At 40.9% G+C, this 21,281-nt stretch overlaps 1 protein-coding gene across 12 annotated transcripts in view; it reads right to left on the reverse strand.

The window, feature by feature from the left end:
• Positions 1–340: 340 nt before the first annotated feature.
• Positions 341–21,281, reverse strand: part of PHACTR4 (phosphatase and actin regulator 4) — a 117,578-nt gene continuing 96,637 nt past the window's right edge. For 7 of the 12 annotated variants that reach the window (XM_027109462.1, XM_027109458.1, XM_027109455.1 and 4 more), the window contains 8 exons: positions 17,672–18,275; positions 16,100–16,287; positions 15,165–15,318; positions 8,918–8,973; positions 7,638–7,699; positions 6,189–6,326; positions 5,490–5,566; positions 1,860–2,640 (listed from right to left, as the gene is read on the reverse strand). In XM_027109462.1, coding sequence (XP_026965263.1) covers positions 2,625–2,640; positions 5,490–5,566; positions 6,189–6,326; positions 7,638–7,699; positions 8,918–8,973; positions 15,165–15,318; positions 16,100–16,287; positions 17,672–18,275 — 1,295 coding nt within the window. In that variant the 3' untranslated portion in view covers positions 1,860–2,624. Of the gene's footprint in view, positions 2,641–5,489; positions 5,567–6,188; positions 6,327–7,637; positions 7,700–8,917; positions 8,974–15,164; positions 15,319–16,099; positions 16,288–17,671; positions 18,276–21,281 lie in introns of all 12 variants that reach the window. The other 5 variants (XM_027109459.1, XM_027109450.1, XM_027109460.1 and 2 more) reach the window with 1 other exon arrangement.

Raw genomic sequence — 21,281 nt, forward strand, 5'->3', positions numbered from 1 at the left:
GCAGCTTATTCTTTTTCCACAATTCTGTACAGACAGACACAAACATCACTGACCTTCATCTCTGGTTACATTTAATGTTCTTACTATAATTTTTCCCCCTCATCTACTTCTCATTTAGGGTGTCTAGCAATATTTTAGGGATTTTTTTTTTTTTTTTTTTGCCACGCTGTGCAGCTTGCAGATCTTAGTTCCCCCGCCAGGGATTGAACCATGCCCCCTGCACTGGGAGCACGGAGTCTTAACCACTGGACTGCCAGGGAAGTCCTTTAGGGAGCATTTTTAAGCAACCTTAAGTCATTTGGAGTGAGGTAGAACATAAAAAATAAACACTACATACCAGAATAGTGTAACTTTTTTTAATTCTAAAATACATTAATAATTAACATTGATAGGAAGACTGATTTACAATGCAATTATTTATTTTACAAGGAGATCCTGTACATCAGGGAAGCATCTTGAAGTACAATACAACAGGCTTTTATTTCTTCTTTACATTATGGTTGTGAATTGTTACTTACACGGAAAGAGAACACAAAATCCTCTTTATATATATATTTATATAAACACCTGAAAGACTTGACTCCCAAAGTATCTTGCTTCAAAAGAACATGAATGAGATGAAAGATGAACTAGATTCCTTGGTGGCACATAGAAAGCAGACAAGTAGCTCGGGAAATCAAATCCTGTTTCAAGCTTGGCACATTAAGGGAAAGGAAGGCGGTGAAAGGGGTTTGAAAAATGTCATCTGAAGCCACAGAGGATGCTGGCATAAGCCAAATAGTTTCCAAAACAACAAGACAGAAAGGTTAGAAGAAGTTAACACTTAATGTGTGGCCACCTTATATACAGACCTCTAACAACTTTGTAGAATTGTCACTTATCTTCCCTTGGTCATACCAAATGTTAATGAATTTGAAGGAGATGTGGGCCCAGTGTATCTCCACAGCCATAAAGCACTTGACGTTTACTGAGAAATCCAAATACCTCCCTATTCCCCATATGGAGGGAAGATACTACCTTTTAAGGTCACTTTAGCTTTGTTTTAACCTGATATTCTGATTGTTCAGCAAATCTTACATGGACATGAAAGGAGGAAAAGAGAAAAATCCACGTAAAGATCACATACAGAACAACATGGACTGCAGAAGAAATCAGAAGAAATCTGTAAGATAGCCACAATTTTCTGAACATTAAAGGGAAAAAGCCACATTCATCAGTTAAGTAGAAACTATTTTTTTCCCTTCCACTTAGAATGTACAGGAATTAGAGGGAAATAGTAAGGCTGTATGGTTTTCAGTAAAAATTCAAAGAAAGCAACTGAATCTTCTGTTTTAGGAAATCATATTAACATATATTACACATACAAAAAGGAGTGGGGCCTGAGTCAATGCCCAGGCACCAGCTGCACTGGCTACAGCTTGGAAGAGGAGGAGTGAGTGAGGTGGAAGCTCCCAGAGAGGGTCAGCAGGAAGATCAGTGTTGGGAGTTAAGACAAAGCACACAGCAGGAGAAGGCAAACAGTACTGAGGAAAAGAGAGGAGCAGTGGGTCATGATCTTGCCCCTCCTAACTGCTTCTCCAAAGACCTTTTTCTATCTAGCACTCCACATCCCCAGGACCTTGCTGTGTTCTGGCTGGAAGTGTGGGGCTGACAGCACACAAGTGCTCCCAGAGTTGCTGCAACTCTGCTTTATGGGGGAAAACACATCTCTTGGTTAGAATGAGTTAGGGTATCATTTGGTACAACAAAAGTACAATAGCCTATAAAATTTAAGCCATGAGTCAGTTTTCTGCCAAGTTAGCCTCAATGTAAAGGCCTTTTTTGGTTTTGCTTTTATATACAGAAAACATATATGCTTTCTCATTTTCCCAACTTGGAATCTGGTTGCAGCTCAGACTGTTTAACAGACAGGAAAAACATAAGTTCCCCTCATTTCTTCAAGATTTCTTTCTTTTTTTTACAGATAAAAGTCAGAATGACTTGTGCCAAAAGGAAGAACATGTCAGATCCTGAGCTTCTCTTGGGCTGGACTGCCTGAAGAGGACTGTCCTGCTGTGTCAGAAGAGGTATAGTGTAGTGCTTTCAGCTGACATGCCAGTGTGGTATGAAGGCTTCCCCTGGAGGTGGGGGCCACTTTTTCCAGAAGGTTGGGAGCCTCCAGAAGGTTTCCCCCACCACCAACTAGATGTGATGGCTAGAATTTAGCGCCTACACAGGTGGGTCTCACAACAGGACAGGGCAGGTAAGCCTAATCGTGCAAACTGTGCCTCAGCACAGGCAGTCATCGTGGGTGAGGGTGAGGTGCAGCCAATAAACCCTGGAACCTGCAAGTGACTCAGAACATTGGTGGCTGGTGAGGGAAGAGCCCTCAGGTACGCTGCAATATTAAAAGGTTCAAAAGCACTGACAAAGTGTTCAGCTTTGCCCAAGGCAGCGTATGAGAATCCATTCCAGTGAAATGCTACATTCACAGAAGTGCTGTTCACCCCAGAACTATATCCCAGAGGACTCAATTCTGGCTGCGCTGAGAAGTGCTGAAGTTCCCTCCATGTCGCTCTGGAGACTGAAGCAGCAAGGCAGCCCTGTCTTAGGGGGTTGCTTAGATCCTCTCTCAAACTTCAGCATCATGGACGGTGGTAGCTAAAACGGATGATCAAAAAGAGCCGAGTTACCAAATATCGTAGATTTCTTTGCTATTACAATTGACCCTTGAACAACAAGGGTTAGAACTGTGCGAGTCCAATCGTACGTGGAGTTTTTTCAATAGTAAATACCACAGAACTACATGACTGAATAGCCTGTGTAGGAAGTGGAACCATGGATACCAAGGTGCCACATATATGGAGGGGAGTTATAAATTATATGTGGATTTTCAACTGTTCAGAGGGTTGTGGGAGCCCCAACTCCTGCCTTGTTCACAGGTCAACTGTATTATCTTAAAAGTAATGAAATGAATGTTCCAACTGAAAAAGTCACCTGTCCTCCACTCTAATCCTACCTAACGTTTCTGTAGCAGCCGATACTCCTGATCCTCTTCCTTCCTTCTGGAAACTCTCTTCTTTTGACTTCTGTAACACTATCTTTTCCCTAGTTTTCCCTCTTTTTCAATTGCTTTTCCTCAATGTTTTCCTGGTTCATTTTCCTCTGTCCACCCTTTAAATACAAAACACTTTTCTCCTTAAGAACTACTATCTTTTTTCGTAAATTTGAATCTTTATGCCTTGCGTTTCTCCCTGGACTCTAGGCTGAATATCCAACTGTCTTCTAGGCAGCTCCCCCTCCATGTGTCACAGGCTCATCAGACTCAACATATATAATTGACTTTCTAGTTTGTTCACTGTCTGCCTTCCTCTTTTAGAATAAAAGCTCCCTGAGGACAGGGACTTTATCTTGTTCTCTGCTATATCCCAAGCACCTAGCACTGTATCTATCAGGTAGTGGGTGCTGAATATTCACCGAATAAATGTCCTAAACCGTTTGCCTGAACTCCTTATTAACTAAACAGTCTTCAAAAATCACATTGGAAATCTAAGGAGTCATTTTGATTACTTCCTTTAGTTCATCCTTGGAATCAACAGATTGCCAAATCTTGTTGATTCTATGCTTGAAATGTCTTTCAAACTTATCTTCCCTGGTCTGAGCTAGCAGCGTGCTCACTCTATTTTAGTTGCTTCCTAATTGGTCTCCCTGCTGCTGGTCTCGTCATTCTTCCAAATCACCTTCCACAGTTCCACCAGGGCTTTTCCCCAAATACACAGAACTCCAATTGTTCCAATATCCTAGCATGAGTCAAAGCTCTTCAGAACACGACTGTAACCCATCTTGCTAGTCTCACCTTCACCATGCTGCCCCCATCCATCCTCTGCTCCAGCTACATGTTCTATTACTCAGAACACGCATTTTCCTGCCTCCCAAAGTCTTGCTAAAGCTGGCAGTTCTGCTTACAATGTTCCTTCCTTCCTGTCCAAATAAATTATTTTACATAATTTAAGATGCAGCCTAAATGTCACCTTCTCTCTGACTTTCTTGTATTGTTGCTCAATATGGTACTTTACTACTAATACTACTACTAATAAAAAGAGCTAACACTGGACTTCCCTGGTGGCGCAGTGGTTAAGAATCTGCCTGCCAATGCAGGGGACACGGGTTCGAGCCCTGGTCCTGGAAGATCCCACATGCCGCAGAGCAACTAAGCTCATGCGCCACAATTACTGAGCCTGTGCTCTAGGGCCTGAAAGCCACAACTACTGAGCCCGCATGCCACAACTACTGAGCCCATGTGCCACAACTACTGAAGCCTGTGCGCCTAGAGCCCGTGTTCTGTAACAAGAGAAGCCACTGCAATAAGAAGCCCACGCACCACGACGAAGAGTAGCCCCCGCTCACTGCAACTAGAGAAAGCCCGCGTGCAGCAACGAAGACCCAATGCAGCCATAAATAAACAAACAAACAAATAAATAAATTTATTAAAAAAAATAGCTAACACTGACATAGCCAGGAAATGGTGGAGTTGGGATACGAAACCTGACAGATTCAGGCCTCAGAATGACTAAGGCATTTATCATATGGATTGTACACAGTGGTATATAGGTCTCTTCCTGGATTAGACTATAATCTCCTTGCTGGCAAGTATGGTTTGTTATTTGAGTTCATATTACAGCACCCTGAATGGTGTTACTATTGTTCAAAGAATCTGCCTTCTCTAATCCTGTCAGAGTTCAGTACAAAAAAATTCTGTAGTTAAAATAACCATTTGTCTGTACTGTGATCGAAAAAATGTTTAACAATATTTTATTTCCAATTTTGCTTCTTCCGTTTTTTTTTTTTTTTTACAGCAAACTGTAATTGTCATTATAACTTCTTTCATTTAGCCTCCTTTTATAAATGTTCTGGGAGTCACCTAGATACTTTCACTGATTCCATTTGTGGCTCGCTGAGTCTTTAGGTATGGGCTGGGTCCTTAATCACAACAGTAATTCCAAATCAAAATGCTTCTTGGCTTGTTTCATGATGTTTATACACTAAATTGGTAAGATCAAGTGTGCTAGAAAGGACTGAAACCAGAGAGGGCAGGCTGTTGTCTAGCTCAGCAACAGTTCCTCATCCATAACCTGGGACAGTGAAGTGCAGAGAAGAGAGCACCCAGTGGCTTTTAGTCATTCATTCCTTTCCCCACATCCTGGTTGTGCAAGTCAAGCACATTACTTAACCTTTTTGAGTCTACTTCCTCATCAAGAAAATGGGGATATGAACACACCTGGTATGTTTCCTGCAAGGATTAAATAAGATAATATACATAAAATGCCATATTCAATAAGGCATGAACTATGCCTCTTAGTTCTCATCTGTTTCTCTTAACGTAGTCTTCTTGCAATTAACACTGAGTGTTGTTCTTTTAACTATGTCATTAGAGTTCTTCCTAGCTGAACAACTCTGCTACATTTGCTTTCTGGTGGAGCTCTACTTAGCTCACAGTATTTGGGTCTTACCGTGTAAAATGTTTGCTCTCCTCATGAACTTCCATCTCTGAGCTTTTAAATTCATTTAATTCTTTTCTTATGGCGGCCTGCAGAGTAGAAACAAAAACGCTTCAGCATCTTCTGTCTGCTAGAGTACAGCAGTGTATCTGCCATCTAGTCTCTACTGTGCTTAACTCTGTGAGTGACTGCGACCCCCGGAAGGCAACCCAGAGGGAGGGAGGAAGCCAGGTCAACACATTGAGTGAAAGCTCTGAGCCTGATGCATATTGCCTTTCCTGACACCCTTCATCTCATAATAAACCTGAAATCTCCAGTTAAATCGAAACACTTGAAGACCTCCAAAGAGATATTGTACTTTTTATAGTTTCCACAGCATGTAAAAGTGCTTTTCCTGTTATAAAAGTGAAATATGGGTAATTACTAAAATATACCATCCAAACTCCCTCCAACCAAACATAACCACTGTTTAAAAATGTGTTGTATTTCCAGATTTTTGTACTCTGTGATGTAGCAGGGATTTTCTTCTGTTTCAGTTTTGGTGGTGGTGGTGAAGTCATTAGTATAAAGTTTTGGTTGGTACATCTTGGTATTTTGTACCTTAGATATTTAACATTATACGAAAAGCAGAAATTTTGTTATGGTTCCCCCTTCTAGTTAATGTCTTGTACACTTCAAATAAAGAAAGAGAGACAGACAGACGACAGACACCTTGTCAGCAGGGGTCAGTTTGGTCCAAGGTTTGTCAGCTCGCCGGTCATAATCATGAGCATCTGTTACCTCCACGTATTCATTAAACCTCAGAATCTTCCTGGCAAGTAGTTCAGCCACAGTTGGCCTTTGACTGAGCTGAAAGAAATGGAGGCTCTCAGTTCACTATGCCGGGAGTTAGGCATCAATCATGCATTCAAACTGCCTCTAACTCGGAGCTTCAACCTTTCAGTGCACATCGGAATCAGCTGGGGACCTTTAAATGTGACTGATCCCTGGGTCCATCTTCAGAGATTCTGGGTATCAGGAGATTGTTTGTTTGTTTCTTTAAGCTCCACAGTGCACAGCCAAGACAGAGAACCATTGCTATAAACCAGTATAACCAGTGCTTCTCAAACTTCAACATGCATACAAACCATTTGGGGATGTGGTTAAAGTGTAGATTCTGACTAAGCAGATCTGGGGTGGGGCCTGAGATTCTGCATCTCTTACAAACTCCAGGTGATGCCAATGCTTCTGCTCCGTGGACCACATTTTGGGTAGCAAAAGGGTCAGGGCTACAAATTCATATCTAATACATTAGAAAGTGAATACATTTAATATGAAAGCAATATCTATTAATGGGTAATATTAAGGGTGAATTTCCTTTCACCATGAATAATGCCCAAGATATCAGATTCTGTAACAAATCATGATTTAAGGTTGAACAATCAGGTAACTTGCTCAATCTGAAGGCATTAAGTCCAGTGATGGCCTCTAGCCACCCCCGATCTATCAAGGATAATTCCTCTGGTCCTGGGGAAGGGGAGAAGTGGGAAAAATCAGGAGGAAAATGCCTAGATTCCTTGCTCTCCTGGGGATTCTTATACATTTTAAGAAATGTCTAGAGAACTCAGACCAACTCCAAGAATCTACAGGACGTAATCACCAACTATTATGGAGGGAGGGAAAGGAAAAAGGGCTTAATCCCAGAGTTTAAGGATTAACACAAGTTTGGTACAGAAAAGATTCTACCCTAACTGATTTGGGACCAATGAGAAAATCCTACTTGGTTTTCATACTTTTCAGGTGTTACTAAGGGTCAAGTTCAGTTCCTTCTCTGTTTAGAAAACCACCAGTTTGCCTTGCAAAATTGAATTCTACACACTCCTCCTGTTAACCGCTTCCATACATCACAGCTTTTATAGTCTACACCAAAATCCCAGGTCTACCAAATAAAAGGTCAAAACTTGTGCAAACATTTATTGAGCACCTTCTTGTGCCAGGCTTTCTTTAAACAGTAAAAATGGGGAAAAAAAAGTTCTTATAATGCTGTGTTTTCTGTATTTTCATCATGTGTTCTATTTTCACAGCAGTCTATGGCAATTCAAGTCAAATTTATTTCTTTCCAGTCAAATAGGTCATTCAAGTACAAGACACACAGTGAGTGGACAGACGGAGACAGTGTACCTTTCTAGTGAGCCGACGTTTAATCTCTCGTTTTTCTGCCTGACGATCAGCTTCATTTTTAGCTACAGTTGACAGCCACAAACAAAGAATATTACTTCAAAATGGCAATCTGCATATCAAACGTTTCAGTAATTACACACAGATATTTCTTTTTTTTTTTTTTTGGCCGCACCCCATGACATGTAGGATCTTAGTTCCCTGACCAGGGATTGAACCCAGGCCCCCTACAGTGGAAGCCTGGAGTCTTAACCACTGGACTGCCAGGGAAGTCCCATACACAGATATTTCTTACAGGCTCCAAGTCAGAATAAAATACTTACTTTGGGACTGGTTAATCAAGACAATTTTCTTGTCAACTGGTGTAGTCAAATACTTAAGAGCATGGGTCAGCCAACTATGGTATCAAATCTGGCCAGCTGCCTGTACTTTTCCTGCCCATGAGCTAAGAATGGCCTTTACATTTTTAAATGGTTACATTTTGAATGGTTTGATAAGTACCTACATAATAGCTTCCTTGTGCTCTTTGGCCTGCAAAGTTGAAAATATTTACTATGTGCCCTGGAAGAAAAACTTCGCAGATCTTTGCTCAAGAGTAACCACTAACAATGGAGAATGGAGCTCACACTAGGTTTCACATGATAAGTCTATAAAGGCTCCCACACTTGTAACCCTATGAAGCCTAATCCTCTTCACTGTGGAGGTATTTAAGGACAAATTTCACCCTATAATCGGGAAAAATAAATCTGTACTGGATTAGAATGCTATTTCAGTTAGTCATTTACATAAACAGAAAGCAAATTAAATACATGGTCCTATTTTCTGACTTTGGAGGTATGAAAGCCTTAAGAGATGAAAAAGGCAGAACAACCGCTGCATTTGAGACTTGCTCTGGGTCCCAGCTCTCAGACACTAGGAATAGGAAGGTCCACTCCAAATATACAACCACTACCTTACCTCTCTTAAGGCAGAGAAAAGTTGGGCAGCACACGCTGTCAAAACCTCTCAAATGCCCAAGGTAGGTGCAGGATACTATGAGAAAATTAAAATACAATTTTCTGGAGTATCCCAGTACACTAAACAATATCATAATGATATCTTGTAAAGGAAGCTTGGGGGGAACTATGTTCCTTCAGGGGTAAAAAGTATGAATACTCCTTCCTTGGCTAGAATACTCTCTCCTTGGCCCTTGTTGAAAAATGCTTCTCTTTTCTGTCATGTATATTAAAGTCAGAAACACACAAAGAAAATCTATACGACTTCATTTCCATAGCTGGACTCACGCTGTAGTATGTTTCGTTGTTCTAGTTCTTCTGGTGTTGGTCTTTGACTCAGTCGTCTAAAAAGGAGATAAATAAGAATATTGTCAATGTTAAGTCTCCCGGTCCTGTTTATAAAGATCTGTTTATGAAACACTTTTGAAACACGTTATGAAAAGTGTTTATAAAACACTTTTCACACTGAAAGTGTTAATACAGATATTACAACATAAAAAGGAATTGTACAGGCAAACAGGAGGCCAGGATTCTAGTTCTAGCTTTGATACCAGCAAGCCCTATCACCACAAAAAAGCTCAGTTAGACCTTGAGTTACTCATGTGTAAAATGAAGATTTGGACTGTTCTGGTGGCAACCAAACAGATTTGCTCCTTCAGCATATGGGTTAACACAGATCCTCAAAGATGTTAATAAAAATTCTCATTTAGGAAACCAGAATGAGGACTGAGACTGTGTGTGTGTGTGTGTGTGTGTGTGTGTGTGTAATGCTTCCCATATGACTCTGATGTTCCTCTTTTTATTTTTATTTTATTTGTTTTATTTTTTTTGGCTGTGCAGCATGTGGGATCTTACTTCCTCAACCAGGGACTGAACCTGCGCCCCCCGCATTGGAAGCGTGGAGTCTTAACCACTGGACGGCCAGGGAAGTCCTCTTTTGATTTTGATTTATTTATTTAATATATTTACTTATTTATTTTTGGCTGTGTTGGGTCTTCGCTGCTGCACGCGGGCTTTTTCTAGTTGCGGCGAGCGGGGTCTACTCTTTGTTGTGGTGCACAGGCTTCTCATTGCAGTGGCTTCTCTTGTTGTAGAGCGTGGGCTCTAGGGTGCGCAGGCTTCAGTAGTTGTGGCACGTGGGCTCAGTAGTTGTGGCACACGGGCTTAGTTGCTCCGTGGCATGTGGGATCTTCCCAGACCAGGGCTCGAACCCGTGTCTCTTGTGTTGGGAGGTGGATTCTTCTTTTTTTTTTTTTTTTGCAGTACGTGGGCCTCTCACTGTTGTGGCCTCTCCCGCTGCGGAGCACAGGCTCCGGACGCGCAGGCCCAGCGGCCATGGCCCACGGGCCCAGCCGCTCCACGGCATGTGGGATCTTCCCGGACCAGGGCACGAACCCGTGTCCCCTGCATCGGCAGGTGGACTCTCAACCACTGCGCCACCAGGGAAGCCTCTCTTTTGATTTTTAAACCAGTGTTTTAGGAACTACTGGAATTTAAAGTTGTCTCTTTTGGAGTTATATTCTGTAAAACCTATGATTTTAATTTCAGTCCTCTCTGAAATCTGATGAAGTTTCTCATCTCATTCCCAGTTCTGAGATGTTATTCACCAACGACAACTTGTCATTTCTAGAATCAGAAAGTTCTTCATTTCTTACTTTTAATGTATAGCTCTGACAGTATTTGAACTATGTGCTAGTAACTCTTTAGTTGCCTGGAAAACTCCCACCCCCATTTTATATACAATTTACAACTTTATGTATTTCAAAGCGTTTCTTTTTTCAATGTTCATTAAAAAAAACACCACCACAGCTTTACGAAGGTATAAGTGACATACAATAAATTGCATGATTTGATATTTTGACATAGGTATGTCCCTATAAAATCATCACCAGGACTTCCCTGGTGGTGCAGAGGTTAGGAATCTGCCTGTCAATGTAGGGGACATGGGTTTGAGCCCTGGTCTGGGAAGATCCCACATACCGCGGAGCAACTAAGCCCGTGCGCCACAACTACTAAGCCTGAGCTCTAGAGCCTGTGAGCCACAACTATGGAGCCTGTGTGCCACAACTACAGAAGCCCGCGTGCCTAGAGCCCGTGCTCTGCAACAAAGAGAAGCCACAGCAACGAGAAGCCTGCACACCACAATGAAGAGTAGCCCCCGCTCGCCACAACTAGAGAAAGCCCGCATGCAGCAATGGTGACCCAACACAGCAGCCAAAAATAAAATAAATAAATGAATAAATATATTTTAAAAAAAAAGAGTGCATTAAACGATTTAGCTCCTCAGGGTAAAAATCTTAAAAAAAAAAAAATCATCACCACAGTCATGGTAAGGAACATGTCTATCACCCTTGGACTGATTTCCTAGGGCTGCTGTAACAAATTACTACAAAGTGAATGGCTTATAACATTCACTTTGTGAGACATTTATTCTCTCACAGCTCTGGAGTCCAGAAGTCCACAATCAAGGTGTTAGAAAGGTTGGTTCCTTCTGGAGGTTCAGAGGGAGAATTTGTTCCATGCCTCTCTCCAAGATTCTGGTGGTTGCCAGCAGTCCTTGGCGTTCTTTAGCTTGTAGATTCATCATTCCAGTATCTGCCTTAGTCACACAGCGTTCTCTGTGTGTGTGTGTGTCTATCCATCCCAATTTCCCTCCTCTTATGAGGACACCAGTCATTGGATTAGAGCCTACCAAATCCAGTATGACCTCATCTTAAGTTGATTATATCTACACAGACCCTCTGTCCAAATAAGGTCACATTCAAAGGTACCAGAGATTAGGATTTATTTTGGAACATACAACTCTACCCACTACAACCTCCCTGACAAAATTTCATTTCCTTTGTAATCTCTATCTCCCTGCCTCCAAGCAAACACTCATCTGCTTTATTTACTCTCAACCACCCTGCCCCGAGGCAGCCACTGATCTGTTTTATGTAACTATAAATTAGTTTTCATTTTCTAAAATTTTATATAAAATCATACAGTATGTACTCTTTTTTTGTCTAGCTTCTTTCACTCAGGATAATTACTGAGATCCACCCAAGTAGTGGCATTATAAATAGTTCATTCCTGTTTACTACTCTGTAGTATTCCATCACAGGACTATGTTCATATTCATTCATTTATGTTTTGATGGACATTTAGGTTGTTTCTATTTTGGGGGACTATTAGAAATAATGGAATGGCTAGATCGTATGTTGTTTGATTTTTTTAAAGAAACTTACAAATTGTTTTCCAAAGTAGTCTATTTTACGCTCCCAGTCTATTTTACCACCACTGTGTGAGAATACAGCTGGGCCTCATCCTCAGCTACTCTTTTATAAAATTAATTTTTATTTATTTATTTTTGCTGTGTTGGGTTTCCGTTTCTGTGCAAGGCCTTTCTCTAGTTGTGGCAAGCGGGGGCCACTCTTCATCGCAGTGCGCGGGCCTCTCACTATCGCGGCCTCTCTTGTTGCGTAGCACAGGCTCCAGACGCGCAGGCTCAGTAGTTGTGGCTCACGGGCCTAGTTGCTACGTGGCATGTGGGGTCCTCCCAGACAAGGGCTTGAACCCGTGTCCCCTGCATTAGCAGGCAGACTCTCAACCACTGCGTCACCAGGGAAGCCCCAGCAACTCTTAATATTATCAGTCTTTTATTATTTATTTTATTTTAAAAAATAAATTTATTTGTTTACTTATTTATTTTTGGCTGCGTTGGGTCTTCCTTGCTGTGCGCCGGCTTTCTCTAGTTGTGGCGAGCAGGGGATACTCTTCATTGCAGTGTGCGGGTTTCTTATTGCAGTAGCTTCTCTTGCTGCAGAGCACCGGCTCTAGGTGCGCGGGCTTCGGTAGCTGTGGCACGCAGCTCAAGAGCGCAGGCTCAGTAGTGGTGGCACATGGGCTTAGTTACTGTGCTGCCTGTGGGATCTTCCACATGCCGGGCCCCCTGCATTGGGACGGCAGAGTCTTACCCACTGGATCAACAGGGAAGTCCTTGCTTCCCCCACCGTTTAAAAAGTGGGTTGTTTCTTACTGAGTTTGGAGAGTTCTTCATATATTCTAGATATAAGACCTTTATCAGATACATGGTTTGCAAATATTTTTCTCCCAGTTTGTGGCTTATTTTTATTTTTTTATTTTTAAACAGTGTCTTTCACAGAATAAAAAATTTTAATTTTGATGAAGTGCAATTTACCAATGTTTTTCTCTTAAGAACCATGCTTTGAGATATCTATGAAATCTTTCTTTAACCCATATTCTGGAAATTTTACAGTTTTAGCTCTCATATTTAAGTCTATGATCCATTTTGAGTTAATTTTTTATATGATACACTGAATGAATTGAAGTTATTTTTGTGCCAGGACCATTTGTTGAAAAGACCATCCCTTCTTAATGAAATTGTCTTTGTACCTTTGTCATAAATGAGTTGCACATATATGGGTGGGTCTATTTCTGGGCTCTCTCTTCTGTTCCATTGACTTCTTTGTCTATCCTACCTTTACGTCAATACCATACTGTTTAGGTTACTTTAGCTTTATAATATGTCCTAAAATAAGACAGTGTTAGTCCTCCAGTCCTGTTCTTTTTCACAGTTGCTTTATATTTCCGTAACAATTTTAGAATCAGTTTGTCAATTAAAGCCTACTGGGGGTATTTTGATTGGAACTGCATTAAATCTACTGATGTCTTGATAATACTGAGACTTCTGATCCATGAATATGTTATTTGTCTCCATATATTTAGGTCTTCTTTACTTTCTTCAGCATTATTTTATACTTTTCAGTGCATAGGTCTTACACAATCTTTCATCAGGTTTATCCACAGGTATTTAAAGAGTTTTGATGGTATTGTAAATTGCTATTGTAAATGTTAATCTCTTGTATTTCTACATTTTAATTTTAGACTATTCATTGCTAGTGTCCAACAAGCTCTTCTAAGACGATTATGACCTGGGAAAAAAAACACTCAAAGATGAGCAACTAGCATTGCAATAAAGCCAAAGGAATCTATTATTATTATTATTATTTTTTTTTTTGGCGGTACGCGGGCCTCTCACTGTTGTGGCCTCTCTCGTTGTGGAGCACAGGCTCCGGACGTGCAGGCTCAGCGGCCGTGGCTCATGGGCCCAGCCGCTCCATGGCATGTGGGATCTTCCCGGACCAGGGCACAAACCCGTGTCCCCTGCATCGGCAGGCAGACTCTCAACCACTGCGCCACCAGGGAAGCCCAAGGAATCTATTATTAAAGATCCCCATTCTTGGATGAAATATACAGTGTGGGAATATAGTCAATAATAATGTAATATCTTTGTATGGTGACAGATGGTAACTAGACTTATTGTGGTGATCATTTTGCAATGTATAGAAATATCAAACCACTGTGTTGTGTACCAGGAACTAATATAGTATTGTAGGTCTATTATACTCCAAAAACCAAACAAACAAACTCAGAAAAAGAGATCAGATCTGTAGTTACCAGAGGCAGGGGGTGGACAGGGGGAACTGGATGAAGGTGGTCAAAAGGTACGAACTTCCAGTTATAAAATAAATACATACTAGGGATGTAATGTACAACATGATTAATATAATTAACATGTATGTTATATATCAAAGTTGTTAAAAGAGTAAAGCCTAAGAGTTCTCATCACAAGGAAAATATCTTTTTCTTCCTGTTTCTTTTATTTTGTATCTATAGGAGACGATGGATGTTCATTAAGCTTATTGTGGTCATCATTTCATGATGTATGCAAGTCAAATCATTATGCTCTATACCTTAAACTTATACAGTGCTGTATGTCAAATGTATCTCAATAAAACTAAAAGAAAAAAAAATCCCCATTCTTAACTAATTCCTAATCTTGATGGTCTCTTGCTGACACTCAGAGGGCCACAGTTCTGCATTAAGATTGCCATCAGCAAAGCCAGGTGTCTGAGGTAGGAGAGGAGAATATATTTTAATTAACAGGCATCCTTATTTGTTTTTAAGGAATACACCAGGAGTTCCACTTTCCGAGAGGAACATCTGAGGTGGGCAAACACTTGTCTGTATACCTAGACTCTACGTATAGTGCATATGCAGGAAGCTGGCCTGCATTCAGTCTCTCTATGCTTTTGGTTCCAGCTGACTTGAAAAATATACTAACACGTTGAAAGGAGGCAGTTACATGGAACATGTGAAATAGATACAATGGAAATTATGTGTGTGATTTTTAACTGGGCTGGCACCTCATGGTTGAGCAAGCCAGAAGAGGCTTGCTGTCCTGGGAGCCACCTAAATCCTTAGAAACTTTAAAAAAAAACATACTTATGTTTATCTTATGGTGTAAAGCTGTGAGATCTATCTCATGGTTTAAAGCTCTGAGAGCCATCTAGTTCCTTAATTTCCAAACTCTTAGAAGATACCCATCTGTGTACAATATGTATTTTTAAAAATTATGCTATTTCTAAAATTAAAAAAATAAAGATACCTGCATGCTCCACCACAAAGTACATCTCTAAGACATGTACTGGCATAATCAAATCAAATCAATCTATTCTAAGAAAAGGCCTACCGGATGAGCGTGTTCCCAATCTGGTGCCGTATTTCATTCCACTCCTCTTTGCTTTTTCGAGGCCAAGAATTCACGTTCATTTCAGGTTCACTGGGTCTGTGGTTCAACTTCATTGCCAGTGTGTCTTTCCTCTTCACTTTGTTGGCCAGAGCACCTTTGTACAAGGGAAAGAAAAACATGTAGGAGCTTAAAGCTCAGCCTCACCTGGAGCTAGGTAAGAGTCTGAATAAACAATATCATAATCCCAGCTTTCTAGCTGGCCTCTGATGATCCACCTAACAGAGAGGTGGGGGTAAAGCTGAGGACATCTAAAAATCTTTTTAGCAGATGGCCTCAGACGGGCTAAAAATATCTTTTCCCTTCTACCAGTTCTCTGTCTACATTTTTCTTCTTAATAAGAGTTGCTAGAGGAGGGATGGTCTAAGCAGGGGACAGCCTCTGAATTACAACACAGAGGCATTTGCACTAACACACCTCATAAGGTTCCTACTCTTAAAGCTGCTTTCCACTTTTAGGAATCAGGATTCTATTATTCACAGATGTGTGTACATGCACATGTTTTTTTTTCTTTGCCCCATGAACACAGGAAGCTCGCTAGGCTGAAGGAGTGCATCATTTTTGTCTTTTCCACAAAGCCCAAATACCAACTTTCCTTTACTCCACATTCTTTAACACCATCAAGGTAAATAATTTTTAAATCAAAACCAAACACATAAAAAACTGATTGACTCAACCTACTGGGCTCCCTCTCACTGGCTTGTTATAACAATGGGAACAGCAGGGACAAGAGTCTTTCATAGAGCCTTCCAAGAGCAGTCAGCCAGACGACTCGATGGGAGAGGGTGCCTGCTTCCATGCATCTTACACTTGCTAAGACCAGCACACAGCTTTATCTGTAAGAGAACTTTCTCCTTCTCTTCCCCTCCCTTTCTTACTATGATGGCTTTCATCTTCATCCTCTTCATCTCGGTATTGAATAGGACCTTCTGAATCAGAGTCACTCTCTTTCCCTTCTTCTTCCTCCTGCAGACACTGCGGTAGTTTAGGAATGACTGAGGTAGATGCTACATCTGCATCGAATGCAATTATGTGGATCTGCTCCTCCTCTTCTTCATCGTCTGGACTAACAAATTAACATAATTACATTTTACGTTTTCCTTTCAGAGACATAAAGAATAACTGATTTGCAAGGCAAACTACTGAATATCCATGAAAAAGTCCATAAACGAAATAATTTATAGTTATTTCCCTTAATTTTTACATTCTTGCTAAGAAACTTTTTAGCAGCTATTAATCTAAAGGGCTCTGGGTTCAAATCCCAGATCTACAACTTATTTACTAGCTTGTTATTTAATTTTTCTGTAAATGTGAATGATACCTACCTTGTTGGTTTGTTCTGAGAATGAAATAGACAAATTCTAGAATGCACTAGTGTCTTGCACATAGGGCCCTGATGATCAATACATAAAATGCAAGTTTGCCTTGGTCTGATTGAATGAGAAGATCACACAGCATCTAACAGAGTACTTGGCTCATGGAAGATACTCAATAAAAATACTTAACCCATTTCCTAAACCAAGGAAGCAAAGAGAAGTACGGATGAAAACTAACTTCTTTGCTTTACACTCTGGAGACATAAAACTATGACTTAGTCTACTTCAAATTCCTAAACTGTCTCAAAATAAATAATGCAAAATAAATAATACCAGGAAGTACAAAAGATTATGGCAAAAAAACCAAAAACTAGGATACTGCAACAACTCTATAACAATTCTTTTAGTTATTAGTAAGACAGATTTCCAACTTGCCAAGAAGTGTTAATCTTCAGTCACAATTTGTCTGAATTTTAAAAAGACAGACAAAATAGATATAAGTACCAATGCTACTGTGAACAGATTGAGTGTTTGGGGACAGATGAGGGAGAGAAAAGATGAGCAGTTTCAGTCTGTGGGGCTGGAATACTGAGCTATCTTTCAGAGCTCCCTTCTTTTTCTCTAGGCTTCTCTCTGTCTCTCTCTACCAGGTTCTGTGCCAGGCACTAGAGCTTTCAGATTTGTCTAATTTCATTCTCGCAAGCCTATGAGGTAGGTATTATTTCTGTTTACAGGTTAGACAACTGAAGAGCAGGAAGATTAAGTAACATACACTACTGCACGCTAGTAAATCAGAGGCAGAGCTGGGATTTGAACCCAGAGCCATCTTACTCCAAGGTCAATGTTCATAAGCACCATGTTACACTGCTTCCCATATATCATATAAAAATACACAGTGATTTTAATTTTCAAGTACAGAAGTTTGTAATTTTTGTATCATCATGGAAATTTCTGCCATGGAAACAATGTTATAGAAATCAGGAGAGTAAAAGTTCAAATTCAAGAACATGTCCTATTTGTTGAGTATTCTTCTTAATTTAAATTTATTCACATTTTCTCTCTATAAGTAATTTTTTCCAAGAAGGACTAGCTACAGTAAAGAGGGAACAAGAAGCAAGCTTTAAAGGCACTCACACTTTCAGCATTTCAATAGTGATGGGAAGTGACCTGGTCCGACCCAGGGTACTGCTGTCCTCAGAAAAGTTGTCACTGTTCTCGAAGAGCAATGAATGAGCTCTATGAGAGCCTTCCAAGGGAGGAGTCATGGGGAGTGGGCTGGCCAGGGCCTGCTGGATTCGGATATGCAGTGGGACTTGGGGCAGCCTAGAGGGTACATGGGGCTCCCCAAAGCTGTGGTCCAACATCCTCTTGGGTACTTCCCTTTTCTGACTTTCCTGCTGGGGAACCTCCTGGGGTAGGTCTAAGGAAGGTGGAAACTCATTTTCTGGCACAACTTGAAAAGTCTTAGCAGGGAATGGAGGGGACCGAGGGGGTTCTGGAGGTATATGAGTAGGCAGTGGGGGGGATGGGGCGGTAGGGGGGATCATCAGCAGGGGTTCGGAGCCCACAGAGCATGTGCTCTTCTCTTTCTGATCACTTGGTGCTTTTGTGGTGGTGGCAGTGGCAGCAGCAGTCTCTGAGGTGGGTACCAAAGTTGATGGAATGCCTCTCTTAGGTGGTAAAGGTGGGGACAGCTTTGATAACAACGTACCACTGTTTATTGCTTGGGATAGTTCAGCTGGAAAAGAGAAAGCAACACCTCAGTTTAAGATGGCTTTACAGTGCTTTGAGGGGCCAGCCCAGGGCCTAGAATTAGAGCTGAGCTCAGTCTTAATCTTTTGGGCAAATTATACCATTTCATGGCTTTGCCATTCCCTAGCTATCTAATCCTGAAACAAAATTAATATTTAAATATATAGAAGCCCTAATAAATGTACAGAGGTGTAGGAAGACCACTACCTTAATATTTTGATGAGACACTTCTTACTTCTTTACTATGATAATAGACATGACAATTTTTTATGACTTGATCTTGGTGTAGATAAAGTTAATATGAAAAAAAAACAAAAAAAATGTGGCTAGTAAATTCTTTTGTCTAACAGTACTCCATTAAAAAATTTAAACATGCAGATTGAAACAAAAAAACAAACACTATCAGGCATTGTTGCCATATACTGATAAATAATGATATCTAGATATCAGAGCACTTTATTATTAAACTATCAATGATATCTTGGATTTTTATAGCAAACGCAGAGGCCTTTGAAGAAAGGTAGGTGCTTTTCTGTCCTTGACTTCATATTCTCCTTATACAACAGATCATCTTTACCATTTTACAGAAGCAAAAACTGAGGCCACAGAAGTTACGTGACTTGCCCAAGATCATACTACAAACTGGTAAGGACTCAGCTAGTTCCCGGGACTCATTATGAGGCTCCATCATCTGGATCCCACTGACTCTGTTTCTTATTAGTGTCCACACCTCTTCTTGTCCTTTATGTCCAATCTGTCATCTCCACTCTTCACTACCCTATGGGCTCCTTGACAACAGGGCACCCCTTGTCTCTATCAGCATATTCACAGGGTGGGGCACAGTGCCTGGCACATAGTGGGTCCTCAATACATGTTTACTAGATGAGAGGCCCCTACCCTGTATCATGACAGTATATATCCCTATGTGATCCCCCAAAGCCCACAACGTCTCAGGTGTTGATTCCACAAAGTCCCTTTGGAGAGCTCCAAATGGCTTTTAAGAAGTGGATCAGGCTTCCCTGGTGGTGCAGTGGTTGAGAGTCCGCCTGCTGATGCAGGGGACACGGGTTCGTGCCCCGGTCCGGGAAGATCCCACATGCCGCGGAGCGGCTAGGCCCGTAAGCCATGGCCACTGAGCCTGCGCGTCCGGAGCCTGTGCTCCGCAACGGGAGAGGCCACAACAGTGAGAGGCCCGGGTACCGCAAAAAAAAAAAAAAAAAAGAAGTGGATCAACACATCACAAAAGGTCAACCTTGCAAAATAATTAAATAGTAGTTCTCTCGGTTACCAACCTCCAACCCTCTACCCAAACCCCTCACTTGTTTTCAAAGGTTTTATATGTCTTACCTAGAGAGCAACACTTCAAGTTTCCCTAAATTAAAAATTTAACTGCACTAAATCCCATTCCATTGGCAGCATTCAAAGTAAAAGTCTAGCTAATCTGATAATGCTTTAATGTCACTCTTCATAAGTAAAATTTTAAAAGGTCCTTCTAGAAAAATACTGCATACACATATAAAAAAGGATTCGAAAAATGTGAATTTCAGGATCAATAAAAGGTATTTTTTGGTAGACTGGATTTTTGCTGTCTGTCTAAAAACAGTGGTTAGCTATTCCATCTACAACAAAACCCACCCCTGACAAGACCAAATTTGAGTATTTTAACATTTGAATTGATAAAGTAAATTACCTTTGGTAATTTATGGAAAACATATACCTGAAAAGTAAAGGAAATGACCTCTGGTACACATACCCTCTGGTACAAATACCCAATGGCATTTGGCTGTAGTTCCGTGGGAAAGATGCCAAAATGTTCATTGGAGGGGTTACAAATTCCCTTCATCTGTTCAGTTATTCATGGTGGTCCTTCCTTAGTCCCAACACTACTAATTAGTCCTAATACTATTATGCCCGTTAGTAGACATAGCAATGTCTAAACATTGGTTTCCAAATGTTTGGGTTTCATGGACCAATACTATTAAAAAGATTCTCAACCAATCTCAGGTTGTCAATTTTTATTATTTTCAACTAAGGCTTCTTTTTTTTTTGGCCGTGCTGCGTGGCTTGTGGGATCTTAGTTCTCAGCCAGGGATTGAACCCAGGTTCCCAGCAGTGGCAACATGGCACCCTAACCACTGGACTGCCAGTGAATTCCCTCAACTAAGGCTTGATATTCAGTAAACCACTTACGAACATAACTCCTTCATGGAAGAAATGGTCTTTTAACACCAAAGAATTAGGAAGGTCCATAATTTCAGAATAAAGGATAGTCCTTTTATTTATTTATTTTTTGGGGGCTATGTCATGCAGCTTGTGGGATCTCAGTTCCTCGACCTGGTTAATCCCAGGCCACGGCAGTGAAAGCTTGGAATCCTAACTACTAGGCCAGCAGGGAACTCCCTAAAGGATAGTTCTTTAAATCAAGTCTACTTAACCTTAATAAAAACTCTGTGAACTATCCTATTTTTCTCTTTCTGCCGAGGACCACTTGTGGACTGATGTTGGTCCCTCAGTCACAGGGTCTATTGCTTTGGGCTATTCATCTGAGGCCAAGAGTGGCCTCCGCAGTTTAGCCCAGGATACAGTACACATATTATCATTTTTTAATATTGTCTTACCCTGAAAAGGGTGGAGTACTACTGGTTTAGAGCAGTGGTTCTCGATGTGTGGTCCCCATATACAGAGCATCAGCATCACCTGGGAACTCATCAGAAATGCAAATTCTCAGGCACTACCCCAGACTTACTGAATTGGAAACTCTAACGGCAGAGCCCAGCACTCTGTGTTTTAACAAGCCCTCCAGGTGACCATGATGAGAACCCCTGTTTAGACAACAGGTTGAGAACACAAGTATACAGGACAGAGGTCTGTACTCCAGAGTTGAAAAGGCTGTGTTTGGTTTCTATCTTTCACTAACTGCAACCTGAGTCAATCACAACTTCTTCACATTCTTATTGCCCTAACTATATAATAGATAAAATAGATAAAACTT

This window comes from Aethalodelphis obliquidens, unplaced genomic scaffold, assembly GCF_003676395.1.
Source record: "Aethalodelphis obliquidens isolate GAN/ISIS:26980383/991018 unplaced genomic scaffold, ASM367639v1 scaffold9, whole genome shotgun sequence".
Classification (NCBI taxonomy): domain Eukaryota; kingdom Metazoa; phylum Chordata; class Mammalia; order Artiodactyla; family Delphinidae; genus Aethalodelphis; species Aethalodelphis obliquidens.